Below are 25,308 nucleotides of genomic sequence, written 5' to 3'. Positions count from 1 at the left end.
TCCTTGAGGGACGCAACCTCAGTTGCAGCATTTGCTATGCAACCAGCATTTCAGATGGCCCAGGCAGGGGTCTCTGAAGAAGAGCACGACACACTGCAAGTTAAATAACCATCTCTCCCTCCCTCCATCTCTGCTGCATCTCTTACCTAGGAGCCTGGATGTGAATGAAACAAACTTGGTTCTCCGATTTGGGGCCAGCGAGATCATCCAGCGCTTCATCTCACTTCTGTGACCAGAGACAAACAGAACACAGCTATGAGGGCGCAATCATCTGGTTGCAGCACACTGTTACTCTCCCAACCAGCTTTGATTCCCAGGCACACGTTCCCAGCTTTCCCCATTTGCCAGCTCCAACTTTTTCCCTTTCTCTGCTAGAAACAGAGATCCCATCTCTGGGCAACTGGGACACAGTGCGAGTGTCTCATCGGTAGCTGGACAAGCAGCCATTTGAAGGTCAGCCTGGTCACTATTAATAAATTGGGGGAGATCTGAATGATTCCCCTCTCTGTCCCTGCATTTTACTTGACTCTGTTTCTCCTAGGACATGGGTGGGCAAACTTTTTGGCCCGAGAGCCACATCGGGGTTGCGAAACTGTATGGAGGGCAGGGTAGGGAAGGCTGTATCTCCCCAAACAGCCTGGCCCCGCCCCCCTATCTGCCCCCTCCCACTTCCCCGCCCCCTGACTGCCCCCCTCAGAGCCTCCAACCCATCCAATCCCCTCTGCTCCTTGTCCCCTGACCACCCCCTCCCGGGACTCCGTCCCCTATCCAACCCTCCCTGCTCCCTGTCACCTGACTGCCCCGACCCCTATCCACACCCCCGCCCCCTTACCATGCCGCTCAGAGCGGCAGGACTTGCTTATTGGAAAGCCTGGGAGGTGGGCAGGCGCGAGCTGCGCAGCCTGGCAGGAGCGGCGGCGTGGCTGCCGGGGAGGGGCCAGGGGCTAGCCTCTCTGGCCGGGAGCTCCGGGGCCTGGCAGGACGGTCCTGCGGGCCGGATGTGGCCCATGGGCCGTAGTTTGCCCACCTCTGTCCTAGGATAATGTAGACTCTATATGGGTCCCTACACAGATGACTTGTTGAAGTAGCAATAGATATGGGCAACTGCATGGACGGTAACCTAATTGGCAAGCTAGCTCTAGTACAGTTCTCCCAGGTTGCTGACCTGGGGTCACAGCAGGTGTAACATATTCAGCCCTCTACTTTCCTTTCCAGCCATTTTTTCTCGCCCTACAGGGTGTCCTCCTGGAGCTCTAAGGATAGGCTTTCCATCATGCCTTGCTTGATCTGCTGTTGAGAGAGTGAAGGTGCACACCCTTTCCCCATGGGCTCAGATTGCATGAGGAACCTTTGGCTTCCCATTCAGACCTTCCCAAAGTCACTGGGCAGGTTTATTCCCTCTTCTCTTCCTCACTTCCAGCAGGTGAGCAGAAAGGATCACCTCTGGGATTTCTCTCCTTCCTGCCAGTTGTCAGAGCCCTTCCTTCCCTGGCATGCTCTTTCCTGCCTCCCTCCATTCTCACTCTGCATTGTGTGGTTCCCTCTCCAACTCTGCTCCTTCTCTGCACCTCCCTTGAGTCCTTCCCTTTATCTCTTTCTCGGCTCTGTTACTCTGACTCCTCTGATCCTCTTAGAATAGTTTCCCTGCCCCTTTTCTCCTGCTGCCTGCGCGCGCGCACACCCCCTCTCCGTGTGCAAGCAGCAACCTGAAATTAATGTGCTATCCAATCTCTGCATGTCAGGTCTTAGCCATGTCTGTCAAGCATCACTCATCTGTGTGACACTCTGGCATTTTTCCTGAGTCGTCATCTCCCACACACTGGTTAGAATGTCACACACAAGCTGAACTGGTGACTTTCTGGGATAATCCATGCTGCAGGGGCAGGCACATCAAGTCACGCTGCAGGGGCCTTGTGTGTGGGAGGCCTCCAGCTACCACCTCTCTATCTACCGTGCAATCCAGCCATCTCAGACTGGCTTTCATGGCTCTTCCAGCTGCCTGCATCAGCCATTCCCTCCCCTGATTAGTGCCCTCCTCACCCTCCCCATCAGTGACTGCCCATCCCCTTCCTCCCCTCACAAACTGCTGGGACCTGCCTTCATTCTGCATCTCTTCCACTGCTGAGTTCTTCCCTCACACCTGACTTACCTCCCAATCCCAACTCCAGCCAAGGAGTGCCCTGTCCCATTGAGCCACAGACAGCCAGCTGGAGGAGATGGTGGCAAATTCCACACAAACAGGTCGAGTTCCACTTAACTCACCCAGGATACTTGCCACTGGAAGAGCTACATGGAATGTGGCAGCTCTGCTTGGAGACTAACTACCGGGTAGTTATATTTTGGATCTTCAAAGTTCTGTACTGAGCTCAAAATGGTATGGTTTAACTTTGTCTTGCATAAAAGCTACAGATACTGGGAGAGGCGAGAAATTTAAATGTCCTGGCTTCTATGGATTTGAAATCTGCACTATAGTTTACCATTAATCTAAAACCTTGCATTTAATTACACTGAAGTTTCTCTGGGAAAAAACCAGTGACAAAAACAAAAAAGGAGAGGTGCTGATGTGCTGATTGGAAAGTGTGATCACTTCTATCTGTAGGTCAGTGTTTGAATGTGTGACCTAATGAGCTCAGGTAATATTGTGAAGTGCATTGATTGGGAACTTAGAAGCTCAGAAGGGGCCACATGTTCAATTATGGTAACTGAAATAATGCTGAGATTGGCATTTTCCACTGAGGTATAAGTGACTGAAAATAGGAGCTCAGTATGCTAGTGCTTCTCTGCCAAAGCATACTGTAATCAGCACAATGCTAGCTGTGATAAGCAAGGGTTGCCTTTGCCCTACGTGCTTATTTGTGGTGTATAGCTTTCAGATGCCCAACACCCCCATTTTCAGGTACAGCAACTCTGTTAATCACCCTGGAGTAGCAGAGTTTGCAGGGGGGTGGGAGCAGTCACAACGCATGTTACACTCTCATCACGCTGATCCTGCAATGTGTGTGTGGGCAGCTCGCTGCAGGACTGAAGCCGTGGTTGAAAATCTATTCCAATTACTGTTCAATGGCAGGGTTTTTAAACTCCAGTCTCCTCTTCTGCTTCCCCAATTTAGGGTGCAAATGTCACGTAGATGTAAATATTGGCTATGTGGACACATCTATAATTACCTGGGCCTGCAAACCTGTGGGTGCAATAAGAGACTGGATTGAGGCGAGTCTGGAAACCAGACCCCGGGCATCTGAAACAATCAGCCCACTGTTAGTGGTGTTGAATCATTTGCCCAGTCTGAGCTTGTTGGATCTTGAAGTAAAAATCACAGATTCAGACAGAAAATGGTATCCAGGGAGACTTCGACACAGTGGAATTCAAGACTACTGAGCAGCGCGAGGGCTGCCATCAGAATTGGGGCCAGCCATAGAAGAGAGTTTGACACTCATGAACAGAACTGGGGCTCCTGCCTTTATCTTTACAGTAACTGCTCCATACCCCAAGGACTGTGCACAGCTAGGGGGATAAGTTACAGTCAGAATGCTAGATTTTTCAAGTGGTTTGAATCCCAGTGATCCACATCAAGCTGCTCTTGTATAAATGTACTGCATGTGTACTGCTAATTTCAATTACCATCTGGATATGTGTGCTGAGAGATTTGCAAACCAGACATATAATTTCCTTTTAAATCTTAATTGAGTCTTGACCTACCTAGAAATCAGTGTGTTACACAAGGATGCCGTAAATACACTTGTACAGGAAGGAAACTCATCTAGTTTTATATCCGATCCCCCCAGAAAGCTCTGTCTTGTGTTGAGAAGTTATATCAGGAGGAGGAGGAAGAGTTGTGCACTGGGTGAACTCAGCTCAGCTTGTATAGCAGAGTATCCCCATAGATAGGAATTCAATAAGACCAGCTGGTGAGGAGGTAGATGCCAGACCGGTGATCGTGGCAGATTGGACACTTCACTTTTGAGGGTTCAGGGGAATAGCAATGCAGGTTGCTAATGGGATGACAGTGTTTCATACTCACTGGGATGATGCCTTGAGCATGTAGCTGACCTCCCGATCATCCGTGTTCTCCAGAAGCCTCAGGATGAAGACATTGGCCAAACTCTGTCCCTGATCTTCTAACTCCTCTACCCGGAGAAGCCCTCGCGGTGCTGAGTCAAACACCTGGTACTTGTCACTGAGAGGTAAGCAAAGGGGTCAGGAAAGCTCATCAGTCAGTCTGGAAGCACTTTGGCTTTAACAATACCAAATTCTGAGAAAGGCATGATACAGAGAGCAAATTCCTGGTGGTGAGGGGAAGAGACACCACCTAGATAGAATGAGGATGGATGGTCTGAGGGCTAAAGCATGAGACCTAGATTCTATTCCTGGCTCTGCCACAAACTTTGTATGACCGTAAGAAAGTCACCTAATCTGTGTCCCAGTTCCCATCTGTAAAATGTAAATAACGTTTTCTCCCAGGAGAGCTAAGATGAGAGGTTTATATCACTAACGTTTGTAAAATGCTTCTGTGTTCTTGGCTGGAAAATGCTATGCAAGTAAAGTAGTACTGGGCACCTGGCTGAAACTGACAAAGTGCATATTAGAAATGCTTTACTGGATAGACAGACTCCTTACCAGTTAAGTCTTCTTAATGTCAAACTTTTTGTTCTCTGGCATCTATTTTGTGTTATAATATTTCTCTTATCATAAACGCTATACTCCTAGCTGAGGCAGCTTTCTCTCCCTAGATGGTGTGTACTGTACTAGATACAGTCCCTTGCCTCACGCATTGGTTTACACACCTCCCTGCTGATCAGACACTCCCAGCCCATCAGACAGAACTTATTTTACTAGAGGTTTAACTTGCTTAAACTACGATATTCTTCAGTCTGGTAATCAGCCAGGAGTTACTTTATAGTAGCAAGCCAAACATCCTGGAGTCAGATCTTTAGCAGCTATAGCTCAGTGTAGCACCACTCAAGTCAATGGAGCTATACTGATTTACATCAGCAGAGATCTGGCCTGAAATTTTAAGTAACACAAAGGTCAAACTGTGTATGGGCATGCAGCCCGTCAACATCCACAGTTCACAGAAGAGGCAGTGTAAATATTCAGACAAAGGAGAAATCTTCAGATAGCCCCCCTGGAAATGGTGCCTGTGATACAGGACTCTGTACTGTCATATTTCAGACATAATCTGGTCAATTACAGGACAAGAATCCATGCACAACTTAAGCAAGAGCTGGTTGGATGAACCGAGGGGGGAGGGGTGCTTATAACACACATCTAGGTGTTGGCCACATCCCAAACTCACCCAGGAATCTGCCTGCAGAGTACCAGCAGGTCATTGAAAAGGAACAAGTAGATTTCTCTAAAGAGTTTCTTGGTGCGGAGCGTGCGTGATGTCTTTGGGCCATTCATTTGCTGCAGTTCCCCTTGCTTTAACAGCCAACGGGAGTGAGAGATGATGGGCACAGACTACATGGAAGAGAGAGACAGCAAAGATCAGAAGAGCAGGATCTGCGAACAACCTATCTGGTTTTAAGATGCATCTTGATAAGTTTATGAACGGGATTACATGATGGGGTTGGCTACGATAGCAGGGCACCGGACTCAACAACTCAGGAGGTCCCTTTCATCCTATGTAACCCTTACAGGATAAGTAACACATGCTCCTTACTTCACTCTTACAACACTAGAAATGCAGATAAACCTCAGAGTAGTGAGGAGGTGGAACAAGACCTATGCCGTGAGGAGAGGTATACATGGCTCCGATAACAGGGGATGCAGCCTTAGTACTTAAAGTGCTGGCAACCAGGCAGTGTGGAGAGAGCGAGGAAACAGCTACCAGGGAATGCAGAGATAAAGTGGGGGGATGGGGAAGTGGGGACTGCAGGAGTCAGAGCGGGGAGGAGGCACAGGAACCAGGGGGCAGCAGTGTGGGATAAGAGCCTGAGGATTGAGCAGAGGGTGGGGGTGGGGGTGGATAGAAGCAGATGGGGAGGGGAGCAGGAACTGGGGTGGAATAGATAGGAGCAAAGGGTGATAGGCTATGGGCACGGGGGCAGTAGGGTCTAACCACTAGAGTATACTGCCCAACAGAACCTGGAATTAAGCCCATGAGTCCTGAGTCTCTACATTTCTTTGGAGTCGGCAAATAGCTGTGAAACCTACTGGCAAAGTATCTCCTTCTCCTCCTCCCCCCAGTGACCAGTCCAAATAGAGAATAACTGCTGATGACTACTTCCAGCTATTCCATTAGCTCAAGCGATAAAGGTCTGTGCTGTGCATGTGAAAGTCCAGACTCTGCTGACGTCCCAACTTGGGGATCAACATGGTTTCATGGGATGGAATTTTTCTTTCGGTATTTTTTTTTAAAAAAAGATTTAAGACATTACATCCAAAAAAATTACATTAAAAGACACTATGGTTACAAAGTGAAGCACTAAATAGTCAGGAAATGCCAGAATTAAGGTTGCCTGTGCAACTTCAATTCAGTCCCCTTATGTGTATGCATTATGATACGGTCTTTAATTACATGATCACATACTACTTTCTGCACAGGACCCCTGCCTCAGTCAGTGCACAGGATCGACCTGCCTTAGGGTTGTGTACCAAATGAGGCTGTTGTCTGCAGGACCCCTGCCTCATTTGTTGCAGAACTTGAAAAGTGTGTAGTGGATGAGGCAGGGGACAACAGGAAGAGAGTGGATGGTGTCATGGTTAAGACAGTGGAATGCTGCACTGGAGAACTGGATTCTATCCCTGCCTCTGCCACAGAGCCATTATGTGATACTGGGCAAGTCACAAACCATAATGTTCACAATTGGTCACTATGTTCCTCATATTCTGGGTGTCTGCAATACTCAGATGCTATCTGTTCTATCTCTGCAGGGGTTACAAGTCTGTACTTATACCTTGATCTTAAACTCTAATTTCTTCTGGATGCTAATCATCTGCTCTGTTCGGCTCATCTTCCTGACACCTTCGTTACATGCCTTCACCACCTGGGAAAAGAGAACAATCCAAAGGTCTGATTCCAAACTGAGGTCTACTCCATGCTGCAGTGCTCTCCTCCCATGGGTTACTTAGCAAGTGTTGGTGTACAACATGATCTTTCTATATAGGTGAGCACCATAGTGTAGGCATTATAATAATGGAGAAAAGGAGATATTAACTGGCAAACTCATTAGCAGGTTTTTTTTTAATTTCAGAAAACTTTCATGTAGAACAACAATTTTTTTACATATTACAAAAGCGAAAAAGTAATATTAAAGACCCAATCCAGCTTTCATAGTGAAAGTTTTTCCATTGAGTTCAATGGGAGTTGGATTGGGCCTTAAAAGAATACCAATGACTATGATAAAATTCCTCCTCTATGTAGGTTTCCCTAAATGCATAATGCTGAGAAGTGCAGTTAACATAGAGCTTTGTAGAAATCTCTGTTCTTAGTTGAATGTCCATTGGTTGTGGGAATTAGACAACCAATGATGCATACATAGAAAAGGATCATCCTGTATGCAGATTCTATAGCAATACATGACACAAAGAGAATTTTTGGTGTAAACTGACTGTAACTGAACTAACTAATAAATACTGATCCAACTTTGGTGCTGTCAAGTTAGTTCTTTTCACCATCACTAAAAAATCACTTAAAGATTAACAAAAAGGATATAATATTAGGAAGGATTTATATTTAGGGGTCATATGGCACTTACCTAAACTATATTCAGATATTGACTCTATTGTTATGCCAATATTCTGGTCTCTAGCAGGTACAACAGCTATAATCAAACTATATTTCCCCAAATCCTACAGTGCTACAAATCACCTCTCTTCTTCCTGTACATTCAATCCAGAAAGTATACATGCAGTACCATCTTCATATGGAGGAGAAGGAAGGCAAGTATTAATTTCAATAAGATTTGTCAGCCCTCTGTCAAGAAATAGCAGATGTTGGGGAGGGGGCTGAAACTCCCCACTGGAAGAGAAATTAGTAATGCAGAAGTCTGTATATTCTTAGAGCAACTTGTTTGTTTACATTAGGGATCTCAGCCCAAACACCAATACCCAGTTCACAGGGAGCAAGTCTACCTCAAGAACAGAGAGATTAAGGTGGAGAGCAAACTCTCTTGTAGCTTGTCACAGCCCCCCATAGAAAATTCATCAGAAAATCAACAACTAAAAACTTGCTCACATGCTAAGAAAAAGAACTTGTAAGATTATATATAACAACGCCACATGGTGAGCTCTGTCATAACAATATATACCTAATTATAGATAAATGGAGGGTTAGCCTTACACCCCAACTTAAAAATGTACAAGTGGGCCACCGTGCTACAGGGATCTATAAAACGGACCAAGTCCGACAGTCATTGACAGACAGGTACAGCAACGATCATCTGTTTTCATGATAAATTTAGCCATCTTTGTGGCCAACTACAGTAGCAGGCCTCCTCAGACTTCTGAGCAACAGCTTCAAGGTGTGATCTGAAACCTACTGGCCATCACACTCATTGGAAGGCAGCATGCAAAAATATAGCCATATGAAGTATTCCAAAACATCAGTCTCAGCTTTAGAGATCTTTGCCTTCGATTTATCTTGAATGATCTTTAGCCAGTCTGCTTCCTGGACCATTCCAGGCCAAATCTGAAAGCCTTATACAGGCTTTTCTTGTTGATTGTTACCAGGGCTGTCAAGCAATTAAAATTTTTTATCACAATTAATCGCATGATTAAAAAAAATAACTGCACGATTAATTGCACTGGTAAACAATAATAGAATACCATTTATTTAAATATTTTTGGATGTTTTCTACATTTTCAAATATATTGATTTCAGTTACAACACAGAATACAAAGTGTACAGTGCTCACTTTATATTTATTTTTCATTACAATTATTTGCACTGTAAAAAAAAACCCCACCATTTTTCAATTCATCTAATACAAGTACTGTAGTGCAATCTTTGCCATGAAAGTTGAAATTACAAATGTATAATATGTACAAAAAAAACTGCATTCAAAAATAAAATAATGTAAAATCTTAGAGCCTGCAAGTCCACTCAGTCCTACTTCTTGTTCAGCCAATAGCTCCGCCAAACTAGTTTGTTTACATTTGCAGGAGATAATGCTGCCCGCTTTTTGTTTACAATATCAGCTGAAAGTGAGAATAGGCATTCTCATGGCACTGTTGTAGCCGGCATCCCAAGATATTTACGTGCCAGATGCACTAAAGATTCGTATGTCCCTTCATGCTTCAACCACCATTCCAGAAGAAAAGGCGTCCATGCTGATGAGGGGTTCTGCTTAATAATGATCCAAAGGAGTGCGGACTGATGTATGTTCATTTTCATTATCTGAGTCAGGTGCTACCAGCAGAAGGTTGATTTTCTTTTTTTGGTGGTTCGGGTTCTGTAGTTTCCACATCGGAGTGTTGATCTTTTAAGACTTCTGAAAGCATGCTCCACATCTTGTTCCCCTCAGATTTTGGAAGGCACTTCAGATTCTTAAACCTTGGGTCGAGTGTTGTAGCTATCTTTAGAAATCTCACATTGGTACCTTCTTTGCGTTTTGTCAAATCTGCAGTGAAAGTGTTCTTAAAATGAACAACATGTGCTGGGTCATCATCTGAGACTCTTATAACATGAAATATATGGCAGAATGCATGTAAAACAGAGCAGGGGGACATACAATTCTCCCCCAAGGAGTCCAATCAAAAATGTAATTAACGCATTATTTTTTTTAATGAGTGTTATCAGTATTGAAGCGTGTCCTCTGGAATGATGGCCGAAGCATGAAGGGGCATATGAATGTTTAGCATATCTGGCCTGTAAATATCTTGCAATACCGGCTACAAAAGTGCCATGTGAATGCTTGTTCTCACTTTCAGGTAACACTGTAAATAAGAAGAGGGCAGCACTATCTCCTGTAAATGTAAACAAGCTTGTTTGTCTTAGCGATTGACTGAACAAGAAGTAGGACTGAGTGGACTTGTAGGCTCTGAAGTTTTATATTATTTTGTTTTTGAGTGCAATTATGTAACAAAAAAAATCTACATTTGCAAGTTGCACTTTCACAACAAAGAGATTGCACTACAGTACTTGGATGAGGTGAATTGAAAAACACTACTATCATTTTTACAGTGCAAATATTTGTAATAAAAAATATACACTTTGATTTCAATTACAACACAGAATAAACTATATGAAAATGTAGAAAAAATCCAAAATATTTAATTTTCAATTGGTATTCTATTGTTTACCAGTGCGATTAAAACTGTGATTAATTGCAATTAATTTTTTTGAGTTAATCGCATGAGTTAACTGTGATTAATCGACAGCCCTAGATTTTACAAATCTGACACTGCACCATCAACTGGAAAGCTGACATTTTAGCACAGCTTCAAATTTAAAACATTATATTTTATTTAAATCACAATCCAGGATTCATTAAGTACCACAGACTCCTACTAATAAAGAAGGGAGTGGCACCTGTCAAATGTCTCAAATACCCTGGAAAATTCTATCCCCAACAAACAGAGCTGCAGAAAGTTTCAGGATGTCTAAACATTTAGCACAGAGGTCCTCACATATACTGCCCCATATAGACAGAGTAAGAGGACCCTCACCCACCATCAGAATATCCCAGGTGGAAGACATCACTAGGCCTTCCCCATAATGTGTACTCTGGCAGGTAGTGTGCTGGAAATAACTAAAATAATTGAATTTCCCCTCTCTATCACACTGCCCTATAGGGCTCTTGGGAACAGAAATACACACAATCTTAAGCACTCATAAAAAGCACCTCATTAAAGAAACTACTATTCTAGGTAAGAAAAGTAAGTGGCACCACAGGATAAAATCCAACCCCATACAGTCCACTACTGGCTGCAGCTAATTAAATATATCTCCCCATAGACAATTTGTATTCTCTGAAACGTGCGGGCAACTCTTCTCTCTAAAATCTCCTACAGAGCAAATATACAGTCTGTTAATAAGAGCAATTCCTCTGTCTATTATTTGCTATCATGGTCTGCCCTCAGGGGAAAATAAGGGGAAATAATTACTCTGAAACACAATGAGGCAAATGTATCTCTGATGTAACTCCTCTGAGGTCAGTGGAATTGCACCAGGAATGCATATGGCCCAGTACCTTTTTAAAGACACTGAGGATGCTGGCTAATTCTCAGTCTTCTGAAATTTGCCATCAGACTTACTGTTTCCAGCTCTTTGTGTGCTTCAAGGGCAGTGGTTTCCTTCTCGGATTTCTCTTCCACTTTTTTAAGAATATTCTGCACAGGAAGCAAAGGTGGAGTTAATTTCTCTCCCTGCTTGATAGTACACAACATTTTTCAGACACTACCATCCTCTTGGCCAAATTTGACTATCAACAGTAATAAATATTGGATAGGTAACGGTATATGAAGTCTTTCCCCACTAGGTTGCTGAGTCAGATCTAACCCCATATTGGCAGTAACTGAAAGCTGTTTCCATCAACTGGCTATTGAATAACCTATGTAAAATGAGTGTCATGGTCTCAGACCAGTAGCTAGTGGACAAGCGCATATTTTATTAAAAGCCACTCAACCTGGCAACAATTGGTAACGTTGTTGGTAATCTCAGTCGACAGCATGTCACTCAGATTGAACTATCCCCTCATCATTAGAAGGGAGCCCTCCAGGGCAGGGTTGAGGTACACTGGAAGGCAATGAGGGGATGACAACCACTGTTGGACTTGTTCCGTGGATAGAGATTTCCAAGGCTGGCCACCACTACAACTCCTCTCAAGCATTACATTGTCACAAACACATTTACACACACTCAGCCCAAGACAAGGTGGTCTCTTCAGGTAAGTACTGGGGAAGCACCAGTGAAACCGTGTGAAGAGACATTTGGTGCTCATAAATAAATGCCTGGCTCTTAGGGTAGAGGGATGCTGCTGTGCAGAGGTTTCAGATGTATGTGTGAGAGAGGAAGGGGACTATTGCATCACTTTTATTTTGAGAAGAGTGTCCTTGGCTATTTAGTAATTTCCTTTCGGGGCAGTTTCCTATAAAAGAAAATACTGAGTTGAGTCTTAAGTGGCTTTTCTCCATTAATCCCTTCAGCTCTTGTCCTCCCACTTCCTGTGTCCCACAGACCTGACTCTGCACCAACCCTGATTCTACATGAATCTGTCTATTCTGCACCCTAATCATACATGTGCACGCTCCTCTGACTACATCATTCTGCCTTCCTGGCCTTTCATCCAGCAGGCTTCCTCCTCTCCTGAACCAGCATTGCCTCTCCTCATGCCTGGCTCTGCATGGCCCCACTTTCCTGAACTACTGTCACCTCACTTCCCTACTCCCTCACTTCACTCCTCTCCCCTCCTCTAAAACCCTGATGCCACGCTGCTTCTCCTAGCTTTAATATTGACTCTAGGTAAGACATGGGGGGCAGGGGAGAAGATTATGTGTGTTTGTCTCTGTTTGTGTATGTGAGAACATGAAAATGCTAACATTCCATGACAGCTAGCTAGGGGTGTCCTGGAGGGAGCATGGGGGACTGTCAGAAGACAGAGCAGAGAGGAGCTGTACCTGCACCAGTAGCTTGAGCCGAGTGATCCTCTGAAATGGCAAAATCAAAAAGGATGAGAAGGGCAGGCCTTTGCACTTGGGATCCATCTCCAACTGTGATATCACCTCCCGGAAAGCTGTCTTGTCTTGGCTGAGAATAGACAGACAGATTGAGAGTGCTTTGCTCACTTCCTTGTGTATCAGACCTGTGTTTGGAATGGGCCTGTCTGTGTGTGGTGCTGCTTTCCATACCACCCCCTTCCCCAGAGACAGCATCTGCCTAGTCCTCTCTTCAACAAAGGGGAAAATAAATTCACTGAACACTCCTAGGTGTATTTTGGTTTAAGTTTGGGTTTATTTATAGCATTAGGGGATGGAAAAATAGACAATGTACAAGTCACTGTAGTGGATTCACATGTGTAGCACATATAGATTTAGCAGCACATGCTGAGTGTGTAGGAGTGCGTGAATGGGGTGTGTGTCCAAGTAGATGAGTCAGAGGCATAATTATACATTTTTACACAGTTGGATCATTGTGGCAAGGTAAAATCCACATATTCATAGGAACAAGCCATGCCATAAAGCAACTCAAGCTCAGATAGTCTTAGCTGTTATTGACAGGATGAAAAATCTTATCTGGCATCTTATTTGGCACTGCAATGAAGCAGTTCGTACTGCTGTAGATTCACCTGGCATTGCCAGGGTTCTGCCATTTGGAGTTCACAGTGGTGGAGGTATTGCCAGTACAAATACAGTGCTGCAGTGAGGAATCTCACAAGTCCCAACTGGTATAAACAAAACACTACTCTAAGAAAGCTCCCTCTACGTGATGTTTCCTGGCACTTGCAAGAACTTGTTATGAGGAAACTTACGCTACTGGAGTCCTAGCTGACAGAAACAGCATAGATATGAGGATACTATTAATTTTGTTTGAAATTGGTCTTTAATGCATGTACTTGGAAATGCACAGTAGACATTTAAACAAAAGAATTATTCATAAGGCAGGCAGGTATTCTTATGTTTGCATGACTGCTTGAATTACCAAATCCAAGACAGGCTGTAATTGTATGCCTGAGAGAGTGCAGAACTAAATGTAGGGGAAAACTCCAACATACAGCAGCAGATAAGCACTACGAAGTTTTCCTGCTTGCTTAAAGCTTGACTAAATCATCCTGTTTTTTAAACTGATCATTCTTTCCCATACCCAAAAGACTCTGTACTTCAAACGCCTTCTCCAGGAGCCACCCCACATCCGAACAAGCCCCCTTAGTGATATCACACAATCCAGCCAATCTTCTATTTCTCTTCTGGGCTCAGCCAGCTGCTCTCGTCAAATTGTTCATATTCTGAGACTTCTTTGTGTTACTGGTGCCCCACAAGGCACTGCTCACCTCTGTCCCAGGAAACACTGGGATGCATGACATTTGAAAAGAGCAGTCTACCAAATCCAGCAAAGAGTTCCCTTGTAGCAGAGGATCCCGTAGCTCTATAGTGTGTCCTTTTGGGGTCAAAGAGAGGGAGCTGGAGAGCAGAGAAAGGAAAGGGGCAGTACTCTTCCATACTCATCTGAAGCTAGCTAAAATGCTTGTTGCTAAAATGTGGAAATGTACAGGGCAAAATCTGTAACTGGTTGGCTTGAAAAAAATCCATGGCATTATTACTAAGGAGAAATTAATTCATTTGTTCAAAGACAAATTGCTAGGGTCCCCTATTTTGATCTGGTAAAAGAAAATTCCCAGCTGGCTAACAGAAATTTGCTGGATTTGAATATACTTGAGAGAACACTTAGGACAAAATCCTCTGGTGCAGGTGACCTACATATAGTGTAAGACCAGGGCAAGATGGGGAAAGTAGCTTTATAGCCTTCAAGAAGAGAATTTATCAACTCTCCATAGGGTACATGCCTTTCTGAGAATCTCAAGACCGCTGTAACTAGACTCAGGACCACAAAGCTGAAATCATACAACTATCTTTATCTTCATAACTTTTGCCTCTACCTGCACTTCACACACATGCAAATTTTACAGCTTTGTGCTCTGTTGTATACATTATATGTTCTTTGCACTTTGTAAATGACAACTCTGAATGTATTTAGGATGCTAGTTTTCAACCTTGTTATCTGATCCTTCAAATAAAATTTAAACTATTTGTATGTTTTGTTTAAATAGATTCAGTTCCAGTTCAGGGAAAGGGTAGAGCTCATGTTTTCCAAACCAGTATCAATCCCCTGCAAATGCCAAGTTAAAAATAAAACGCTGTCATCTTGAATACAAAATTGGTTGTTGGATTTTTTGCAAATAATTCAGGGTCAGATAATAGCACTCACAGAAGTTGCTTGTAAGCTCTCTCCTGGTAGGTCTGGTTGGAGACGTAGGTTACATACACCGAGAAGTGATTAACTGTGTGCTGGTAGACAATGTCGCACACATCTGAGATCACAATGTTCTCTTCCACCCGCTGCTCAAGATCTAAGAGGAAACTAGTTGAGAAAACCAGAATTCATATTAATCATGACCTGCAATTAAAGTCTTGGACCCAAACAGTTTGGAGGGGAAACCAATTAGTACCATTGCAGGCTCTTTAAAAGGGGTTAAGTCTTCACCCAGTCGGCTCCTCTATCCCTCCAGAACAGAAGTCATCTGAGCTAGTAGCAAGACCCTGTTCCCAACTCAGCAGAGCCAAAAGACTAATAGCAGTTGTCTTACCGTTCACTAACAGTCATGACATCCAGGACGTTGGAGAAGAGGATGTGAGCCTCAGATGGATGTAAGATCTTTTTCAAACGTTCATTCTCCATGAAGTGAGACACCAGCAGATTCAGACTCTTGTAGTATGAGGCTTCAGAAGTGACCAGTTCAAACATGGCCTTGAGGAAAATCCCAAAAAAGAAACATCAACAACATAGTAGTAGGTTGAGAGTTCATAACATTCATTGTGCACTCTACCTGTAAAAAGACACTATGAAAGCTCACGGGCTTGCTTAGTGATAATGAAAACATTCATACTGCGTGCTACTGACACAGTCCTGTACGGTTAACCATCTATTCCTGAATCAGTCAGTTTGGCTCCAAAATGCAATAAAAGCTCAAATTGTACAATAGTAGCATCCCCTTATGTACTATATATGATTATGGCTAGGAAAGTGACTCTGAAATGGTACCTTGGTATGGCACACAACTTCTGCCTCGGCCTCTTCTTCTGAGTCCTGCGTGATTAGTTTACTGACATAACAGAGTTGTACTGCTGTGTGCACTGCACTGCAGAGCCAACCTACTGTACCATAGTTGTAGAAAAACAATATAGCATCAGAAACAAATTGCTCACCAGTAACTGAGTTCCTTAAGAATATACAGGTCCACACCCTTAGAATATGCCTGTGCATACCATACGAGCCTGAAATTCTCTAGATCAGTAGTTCTCAGCCAGGGATACGCGTACCCCTGTGGGTACTCAGAGGTCTTCTGGGGCTACAATATTTATATTCCAATTGATTTATTTTATAATAAAAATTAGAAATTAAGCAATTTTTCAGTACTAGTGTGCTTTGACACTTGTATTTTTATGTCTGATTTTGTAAGCAAAGAGTTTTTAATGGAGGTGAAACTTGAGGTATGTAAGACAAATCAGACTCCTGAAAGGGGTACAGTAGTCTTGAAAGGTTGAGAGCCACTGGACTAGAAAGCTTTGATTGTTTGAGGGGGAGAAGGGAAAGACCCTGACTCAAGCCATGGAACTCTCCATGCAAGACTATATAATGAGGCAGAGCTCTGGCACACTTTTGGTTCCTTCCACTTCCTCAGAGTCTTACAAACTCCGAAGATGGGGGATGGGAAACTATACTGATGATCTACTTGATGAACTCAAGTTATGGGTGAATAACTTTTCTCTTTTGACTAGGTTCAATACAGATCCCCTCTTGGGAGACTGGCAGGCAATGAGGACCAGCAAGGAGGTGGTACTGAAGAAGGTATCAACTAAACAATGACTGCAGAATTGCTCTTCAAATAAGGCCCCATGGGTCTAGAACCCAGGCCTGTAGAGCTACCAGGCAGCTGACAGCTCCAGGCCATCACCCAGCTGCAGTTGTAACCAATCTGTGCTCCGCTTCCCATGACCCACTGTGGACACAGACTCTGGGAAGCTTCACCTCAAGGGTTTGACCAACAGCAGCCCCATGGCTCCTGATCAGCTCCCTACCCTATATAAACTCAATGTGCATTCCAGGAAGTATCCAGGCAACAACCCAGATCTTCTGTAGCTACTATGACCATTCCTGCTCCTTGCCCTTGAATTCCTGACTTGACCTCTGCTTGATTTGAATTTCTCCTCTTGACTTGAACCATGAAACCTGACTCGGAATCTGACCCTTGGTATTGACCCCGGCCTGGACCTGACTATGAACTTCTCTGCTACTCTCAGCCCTATTATCACAGCTCACAAAGGAGAACCAAGCTCTGTGCAGGTAGTCCACCCAACTCCATGAAGGAAACATGGCACTGTGGGCCCAGCTGGCACAGCACTCTGCAGACAACCAGATGCTACAAGAGCAGGTGGCCCAGCTGCAGGATGAGAATGCCGCATACCTGGACCCAGTATCCCTCCTAGAACTTTTCAATGGGGACTGCAAAAATTCAGGGGGTTGTTTACCAATGCTGCTGCTGTTTCTGCTCCACCCCCAGACTTAACCCACTAACCAAGTGAAAGTAGGACTCATTATTTGTCTCCTGACGGGAGATGCATTGGACTGGGCCTCATCCCTACTCAAATGAGTGAGCCCAATGCTATCAAACTGGATTGCCTTCCTCCAAGAAATCTCCACCATATTTGACAATCCCCACCATGCCTGCTTTGCAGAGATGGCCCTCTGCAAATTTCAGCAGGGACAGGGTCCAGCCTCTTCTTGTCCCCCAGTGGCCTCCAAATGAACCTCCAGAAAGTGGAGGCAGTACAAACCTGGGAGCCCTCCAAAAACTTCAAGGAGCTACAACGCTTCCCGGGGTTCACTAACTTTTATAGGTGCTTTATCTCGGGGTTTTCAGGCCAAAGAACTCCACTGACAGCAATTCTCCACACTGATGCCATCTTCACCTGGTCTCCAGAGGCCCAACAAGCATTCAACTGGCTGAAGACAACCTCTACCAGTGCCCCAATCCTGGTCCATCCCGACCCAGGACACCCTTTGTCGTTGCGACCGATGCCTCCAATGTGGCAATTAGGACCACTCTCTCCCAAAGGCATGGTCCCCGACCGCACCTCCACCCTTGAGCCTACTATTCACGGAAGCTAACTCTGGTCAAACAGAACTACGCATTTCTAGATAAAGAGCTTCTAGCCATCAAAGCAGCCTTTGAAGAATGGCATCACTATCTGGAATACACAGATCATAAAATATTGGAGCACCTCTGCCGAGCCACAGTGCTGAACCAAAGGCAGCTTCGCTGGGTCCTATTCTTTACACTCTCCAATTTCACCATCACATACCACCGGGGGCCCCAGAACAAGATGGCTGATGCCTTGTCCAGAAAAGGGGAACATCTCACCAGCCAAGAGTCTCCCCATGTGAAGTCCCTATGCATTCGTAAGCCCCGGTGCTTCCTGGATGCCACAATTCCCCAAGATCTCACGTCACTGATCTTCTCAGCTACAGCGAAGGAGCCTCAAGAGATGAAAATCTCTCCTGTTCAGCTGAAAAAGATTTTCTAGCCAATAGTTCTAAACTCTCCCACATAACTTTTTTAGCTTTTCCTGAAAAAAAACTGTCTCCAAAAGTCATGGAAGAGTGACCCAAACTACTAATTGCAAAGACTTGAGACCTGTGTGATTGTATCTGATTCTGTTGCAACAGATGATCCAGAAGGGGTGGCAGAAGCAAGGATTGGCTCTTTTACCAGATCCAGAAGTTCTAAATATCAAACTGTCTGGCCCACTTTAGGGCTACCAACAGAACTGAGTCAACCAGTTCCAGCATGTTACTTTTCAGACACCTGCTTGACCATTTTGGGGTTTACTGGCCTCTGAACCAATCCCCAGGAGCAGTAGACCAAATAGGGTTGCAGATGGAATGCTGCACGTCCTCGCACAAGACAGATTTGCTTTCACAGCTCATAGGAACAGTTCTGGTGGTTGGGAGAGCCTGTCCCTTTCACATACATCTTGACTTCATACCTGCAGTGCTCGCCATAAGCAGCTTTACAGATGCTTCGTGTTGAGACTTAAGTGATGGTGAGCCTTACGATTAAGAGATTGGACTGAGACTCAGGAGATCTGGAATCTATTTGCAACTTCATCACACTTCTTTTGTGCCAATTCACTTGAGCAATTCACTTAACATCCATGTGGCTTGTTTCCTCATCTGCAAACTAGGGAAAACACCACTACCTCTGAGGGGTGTTGCAACAGTTAACTCATTGCCTATTAGTGTTCAAATACTACAGGAATAGGGCACCCTTCAGATGTCCATTGTTGTTTAGTGCTGTAAGTTTACTCAGTCATGTGCAAGAAGTGAGCTGTGCCAAACAAATAACTGGGACCCACAATAGAATTATTCAGGCTGGGGGCTGTGCCTTTATTGGAGCTGTCAGAGAAAGGAATGAGGCAAACCTCCATAAGGATTCATAAGGTATATGTTAGGAATTTCCCTTTGAGTCACCTCTTTGAAGTCAAACCTGTCTTCTGAATTCCTGAAACAACAAAATACCAATTTCACTGTTGTAGACCCCAAATCCAATTCTAGACCGTGATGGAGCTGGGACCAGGAAAAGAGGAATGGCAGACGCAGCTTAGTGCATGATGTGGCTCCCTCCTCTCTTCTGGAAAGTACTGACCAGGCATCTAGTAGATCAGTGGTCTCAAACATCCAGCCCATTTGATGTATGTATGTGGCCTTCATGGAATATTTGATTTTCTCCAAAAATCTAATTTTTTTAAAGAAAAAAGATTCTATCCTCAGAGTTGCAAAGATAACCATAGAAAATTTAAACCGAATGTAAACTGATGCAGTGTTATCTTCCTAAGTTTGCAGACAGCCAGAAACAATGGCTTAGAAGTGTGGACCACACTATCCTATCAATTTCATGGGATTTTAACTAATTAAGACACTTTAAATGAGTTTTTCATCCCAGATCACTCAGAATCAAGCAGAGCAGGAACTTGAAACTGGTCTCACACTCCTAGGCTGGTGCCCTAATCACTAGGCTCCAGTGTGTTGGAGTAATCTCTCTTGCTCATGCCATCATGTGACCAGAGAGCCTTGGACCCAAAAACCTTCCTTACAAAAATTTAATCAAAACAAATATGTCTCCATGAAATGTTCTGACTTTGAAACAGCATATTTTGCCAAAATTTCATTTTGGCAAAGATGTTCTGATGAGATCTACTAAGCACCTAACATTCCTTGAAACCAGTGAATGTCCTAAAGCTGAGGAAAAAGAAGCTAATATAGGAAAATCAATATAGATTGTAGTGGATGGAAGGAGCCAGAATGGAGTAAAGTTATAATGGGAACAAGAGGGAGAGATTGAAAAGGAGAGAAGAGGACAGAACAGGGGAAGAAAAATGAACTGGCCAACAAAACTTCCATTTAAGATTGACACCAACGATGCTCAGCATATAATTTTTGACCCATGCTGAAGAAGTTTCTCTAAAATTGTTTCAACTCAATAAACCTTGATTAAAAGTTTTCTTCTTAATTCTGTGTAAACAGCTTTTCAAAGTCTAATATCTTGGTGACACAATTTGTTTTTAACCTACAGTACTACTCAGGGGCAGCGAGTTATATGGACCTGTGGTGCCCAGGCTCCAGCAATATTCAGGGCCCAGGGGCCCGATTCCAGCAATGTTTGGGGCCAGGTCTCTTCCCCCAGCCCCTGCCGCCTCTGCGTGCCTCCCCTGAGTGTCCCTCAGTCCCCACCCACCTCCTCCGGGCGCCTGAGCGTCCCTTCCTCGAGCCAGTGGTTCCCCCCTGAAGCTCTACCCTGCACTCTGCTCTGCCAGCTCCCAGCATCAACTGCCACCACAGGGTCCTAGCACCCCCCATCCACTAGTACCAGGGCAGGCTGCCCCTGTCCTTCTGCCTCGGACCCTTCCCTTTTCCGGCAGGACTCTCCACCAGCACAGAGGGCGCCCACAGTCACCGCTCCTGCCCCACGCTGGGCAAGGGGCAGCCCCATGCCCCACCCCCAGTGAGGCTACAGTGAGGGGCAGCAGCAGGGGAGAAGGGGCACATGTGACGCCAGCCCCCTGCCAGTACCCACCACAGAGGAGGTAAGGGGGCTTCCTGGACCTGAGAGGGGCCCTAGGAGCACAGGAGGGGAGAGGGGAGTCCCCTCCCCCGGAGCTCGCTTAGGGTTACTGCTGGTGGGGAGAGGGCTGGGGGGAGTCATCCTCTCTGGCCCCAGCCCCAGGGCAGCCTGCCTGCCCCCCAAACTCCTCGTCCCCGGCCCTGTCCCACCCCAGAGCCTGCACCCCCAACCAGAGCCCTCATGCCCCCGCACCCTAACCATCTGCCCCAGCCCCGTCTTGAACCCCTCACCCCTGTACCCCAACCCGCTGCCTGAGCCGCTCCCACACCCCAAACCCCTCATCACCAGCCCCACCCCAGAGCCCTCACATTTTTACATTATTTTAAAAAATATATATCAGCTTACAAGGCAGGTATAGGGGGGTGGGACTTGGACCTGTTCTGAGCACCACCAAAAATTATACAAACCTGCCGCCCCTGGTACTACTTATACACTCAAGTAATTTAATTTATGGTCACTTGTTCCAAGCCCTCCCCCATTACATTCACATTCTGTCACTTCCTCCAGGGCAGTTCACTGTGAGAACCTGAGTAATGTCTCTTCTGGCTTGTTCTTCTATTTTTTGCATCATTAAATTATCTTCCATATAGTTCAAGAATGCCCTTGATGATTCATGTTTTGCTGTGCTTAATGCTCAGCAGATGTCTGGATAATTAAAGCTACCCATCGGTTATTTAGTCATTTCTGATAATTATTCCAATAACATGTCACTTTTTGTCATTTCCTCCTGACCCCTGTGGTCTACAACACATGTCCATGGCGAGTTCTTTTGTTTTTCCCATTCCTATGTTTCAGCCCACGTTATCTTGCAGTCACACCTCCTGTTGTTATTTTATATTTTTCTGCTCTTGTGTTCACTTCTGATGTAAAGTGCTACCTCATCCTTCTTTCCTCTTTATGTCTTGCCTATCCAGGGTCATAGCTATATTAATATTTTAATCAGTGACTCACCCCTTCCACCATATTTTGGTAGTGTGAACAAGGTAATAATTGGTGTCATGAAGTACCACTTCCTGCTCTTCCTACTTATTACCCAAATGTCTTACATTTTGTATTTTTAAAAAGAGTGAATTCTATTGCTCCTTTTATTGGTCATTGCTAACTCCCATCATCTTGTATTCAATCCTTCTCTGCTTAAAGTGTTACTGGGGTAAACAAAACGTCTTACCCCATCTGTCCTATTTTAAAACCTACCTAAATCAACCCTGCTAGCTTTGAACAAAGACAGCTAATATCCCATATGCTCAAACAAAAACCATTGTCTAGTCTTCACTCTCTACAAAAGATATTCCAGTGTTATAAGTAACGCTATGTTTTAGTCATGGGTATTTTTAGTAAAAGTCATGGACAGGTCACTGTCAGTAAACAAAAATTCATGGCATATGACCTGTCCATGACTTGTACTAAAAATACCCCTGACTAAAACTTGGGCTGGGGGGCTGCGGGTGCTCTGGGGGCGTGGGCTGGGGGAGGGGGCACCACAAGTGCTGGGGGGAGAGGGCGGTGGCGGTGTGCGGTCCAGGACCCCCACTGGTGCTGGGGGGTGGGAGGGTTGGCAAGGCTGGCAGGCTTCCTACCTGGCTCTGCACAGCTCCCCGGAAGCAGCAGGCATGTCTCTGCAGCTCCTAGGGGGAGGAAAGGACGGGGGGCTCTGCGTGCTGCTGCTGCTGCCATGAGCACTGTCTCCACAGCTCCCACTGGCCAGGAAGAGCCTCCTGGCCCCTCTGCCTAGGAGCTGCAGAGACATGCCGGCCGCTTCCAGGGAGCCCCCCTGAGGTGAGCGCTGCCCCATACCCCAGCCCTGAGCCCCTTCCCACACCCAAACTACTGCTGCTGGGGTGAGGGTGAGGGCGGTGGCCTGAGACTGCCTCAGCAGTGGCTGGCGTGGCTGGCCCAGGGGCTGCATGAGCTGCTCGGGCAGCACCAGAGCCAGCCGCACTGGCTGCTGCAGAAGTCACAGAAAGTCACAGAATCCGTGGCCTCCATGACAGACACGCAGCCTTACTTATAAGATAGTTCTGAGGGAATTCTGCGTCACTGCACACATGCAGAATTCATGTCCCCCCACAGATTTTTTTCCCCACAGAAAATACATTCTGCCAGAGAGGTGCTGCGGTTATGCCTTTCTCCCACCAGGGGCTGCTATGGCACCAGAACAAAGGGAGCTGGCTCACTGTCAGTAGCAGTCAACAGTGGATAGGGAGGAAGAGAGACTGCATTCCTCATAGCACCCTGCCCTGAGGCCAGGTGAGGATGCAGCACAGGATATGGGTGTGGAGGCAGACAGACAGAGCTGGGCTCATGAGACTGCTGAGGGGTGTCACATAGACTGGTATTGAGAAGGGCTAGTGAGAGGGAATAGACTGTGGTGGGGGCTGAATGGGAGTAGGGGTGCAGGGCCACATGGAGATGGGGGTGCAGGGCCACATTGGGACAGTGGGGTGGGGCTGCCAGGGACACATGGGGATGGAGGGAAGAGGGGGGGCTGAGTCAGGGTGCAGGGACACAAGGGCATAGGGGCAGATGTGCCTGACTGAATGGGAGAGGCTGGGGTCAGCCAGGGTCTGTATGGGGGAGGCTCTCCAACTCCCAAACAATCCTCCCCACCCCCTAAAAAAACCTGTTCTATGCTTCTCCCACCCACACCAACAACACTCCAGGTTCACTCGCAGGCTCCTTCCCAGCAATTTCTTCCTTCTCCCTCAGCACCTCTCTTACCCCTGGCTCCCCCAAGCTTTTGCACTGCTTTTGAGGGGTGTGGAAAATACAGTTCTGTATAGTAGTTTAAATGAATTATTACTCAAAGTTCTGCATAAATATGCCTGGTAAGCAATCTATTTGTCAAAAAACATTTCCTGAATCTTTTTTGTTGTCTGTACTGTTATGGACATACTTGTTGACAGGTATTTTGAAATAAATTACCAAAATAATTGAAAATGACATGATAATATCTTATTATTTTGACAAATAAAATACACAGAATTTTAAAATATTGTGCGCAGAATTTTAAAATTTTTGGCGCAGAATTCCCCCAGGAGTAAGTGCTTCTGATGGAGTGTCTGTACACCATCCTGGTTGAAGAATGAAGGAGTTAAATCTCTTCACTGGCCTGAGAGGAAAAATATCCCAGAGAGACTGCCTGAGGTGCAAAGCCTTTAGACAGTAGCTAATAACTGGCCCCAAGGACTGCTGAAAGGTGGGGCCAACAGCTTTGTCTCAGGAGCAGGGAAGCCATAATGAATGTTTTCACTAATGTGTGCATCACTGCGACAGCCCTGAGTGTACAGTCAACAACCCACTCAACGCATTATTTGACACAGCCCTATAAATTAACAGTACAAAAACCATATCCAGAGATAGCATAGTCTGTGCAGTTAAAGTGCTCATACATCCTTATTGACCCAGTTTTGCGTACTGCAGTCATCATTCTGTTGTAAAGTAAGGACTGACTCAAAGGATCAACACTGCAAAATAAGGAAACTCCACTGGGACTGGTGACCAACCATTTAATTCCTTTTATTCCAATTCATTTTTAATTATATTAAACAAAGTCAATCTTCCTAGGAATGACAGAAAGTATGATTCCTTCCTCTGACACCAGAAGAGGATTATCTGGCATAGAGGGAGGCCAAAGAGGGTACTGTAATTAGTACTTCATTGATCCTTTACCTCCTTGTAAATCAGTAGTAGCAGTAATGAGAAGCTATGTTCTCCACTGTTGCTATTGAGGTTGCCAGTAGCAAGATTCTCTTCTGGTGATGGGGTAGGATACAGGCAGGGCTTAAATTCTCAGAGATTATTTCCAGAAGTCTCCCATAACTCTCACCCCATTCGGGGCTCTGGGCTTCAGCGAGGCGGGCGCCAGGGCTTCAGCCTCCACAAGAGGCACCAGGGCTCCCGCGGGTTTGAAAATAATAGGCTCTCGCTGAATTTAAGCCCGGGGTACAGAACTTCCTCATGCTCTTTGGAAAGTGAAGTTCATTAGCATTATGGGGGTATGACATATGGGGGTATGACAATCTGTCACTGGCTGCAGTGGAACTTCCTTATTTTTGAATGTTGATATTTTGACTTAAGTGACTCTAGTCACACCGACTTTAAGCAAAAACCCAGCAGAGAAACTCTTTATTCCCTCTCATGCCTTCCATTACCTCCTGCAGTTTGATCTCATCTGGCTGAAGGATATTCAGGACACCGCTGCTCCTGATCTCTGGAAGATCCTGCCACAAGTTAAACCTGGAGGTGGAGTTCCTGAGCAAGCTGATTTGGGGAAGAGTCCTGCTTTCTGCAGTATTTGTGGATTCTGCTTCTGATGATGTCTCCTCACCGGTTGAGCACTCCTCAGGGTCTGTCTGTGCATCTTGCAGTCGTCTGGTTTCAATCTCCTGAAGTGTAGATTTATCTCGATATTCCTGATACAAGAGCCCTAGAAGCCAACATGATGGTTAGAGAGTTTTATTGAACAATATAG

The 25,308-nt window shown here is 45.3% G+C and overlaps 1 protein-coding gene across 6 annotated transcripts in view; it reads right to left on the bottom strand.

Moving 5' to 3' along the window:
- NGEF (neuronal guanine nucleotide exchange factor) overlaps positions 1–25,308 on the bottom strand; it is a 118,690-nt gene that overhangs the window by 9,021 nt on the left and 84,361 nt on the right. For all 6 annotated transcript variants that reach the window (XM_065557005.1, XM_065557004.1, XM_024111467.3 and 3 more), the window contains 9 exons: positions 24,989–25,263; positions 15,243–15,403; positions 14,864–15,016; positions 12,559–12,688; positions 11,197–11,271; positions 6,897–6,986; positions 5,294–5,457; positions 4,019–4,174; positions 147–226 (listed from right to left, as the gene is read on the bottom strand). In XM_065557005.1, coding sequence (XP_065413077.1) covers positions 147–226; positions 4,019–4,174; positions 5,294–5,457; positions 6,897–6,986; positions 11,197–11,271; positions 12,559–12,688; positions 14,864–15,016; positions 15,243–15,403; positions 24,989–25,263 — 1,284 coding nt within the window. The remainder of the gene's footprint in view (positions 1–146; positions 227–4,018; positions 4,175–5,293; positions 5,458–6,896; positions 6,987–11,196; positions 11,272–12,558; positions 12,689–14,863; positions 15,017–15,242; positions 15,404–24,988; positions 25,264–25,308) is intronic.

The sequence above is a fragment of the Chrysemys picta genome, chromosome 9 (assembly GCF_011386835.1).
Source record: "Chrysemys picta bellii isolate R12L10 chromosome 9, ASM1138683v2, whole genome shotgun sequence".
Classification (NCBI taxonomy): domain Eukaryota; kingdom Metazoa; phylum Chordata; order Testudines; family Emydidae; genus Chrysemys; species Chrysemys picta.
The sequence above is the reverse complement of the archived record's forward strand: the minus strand, read 5'-3'. Positions and strand labels throughout refer to the sequence as shown.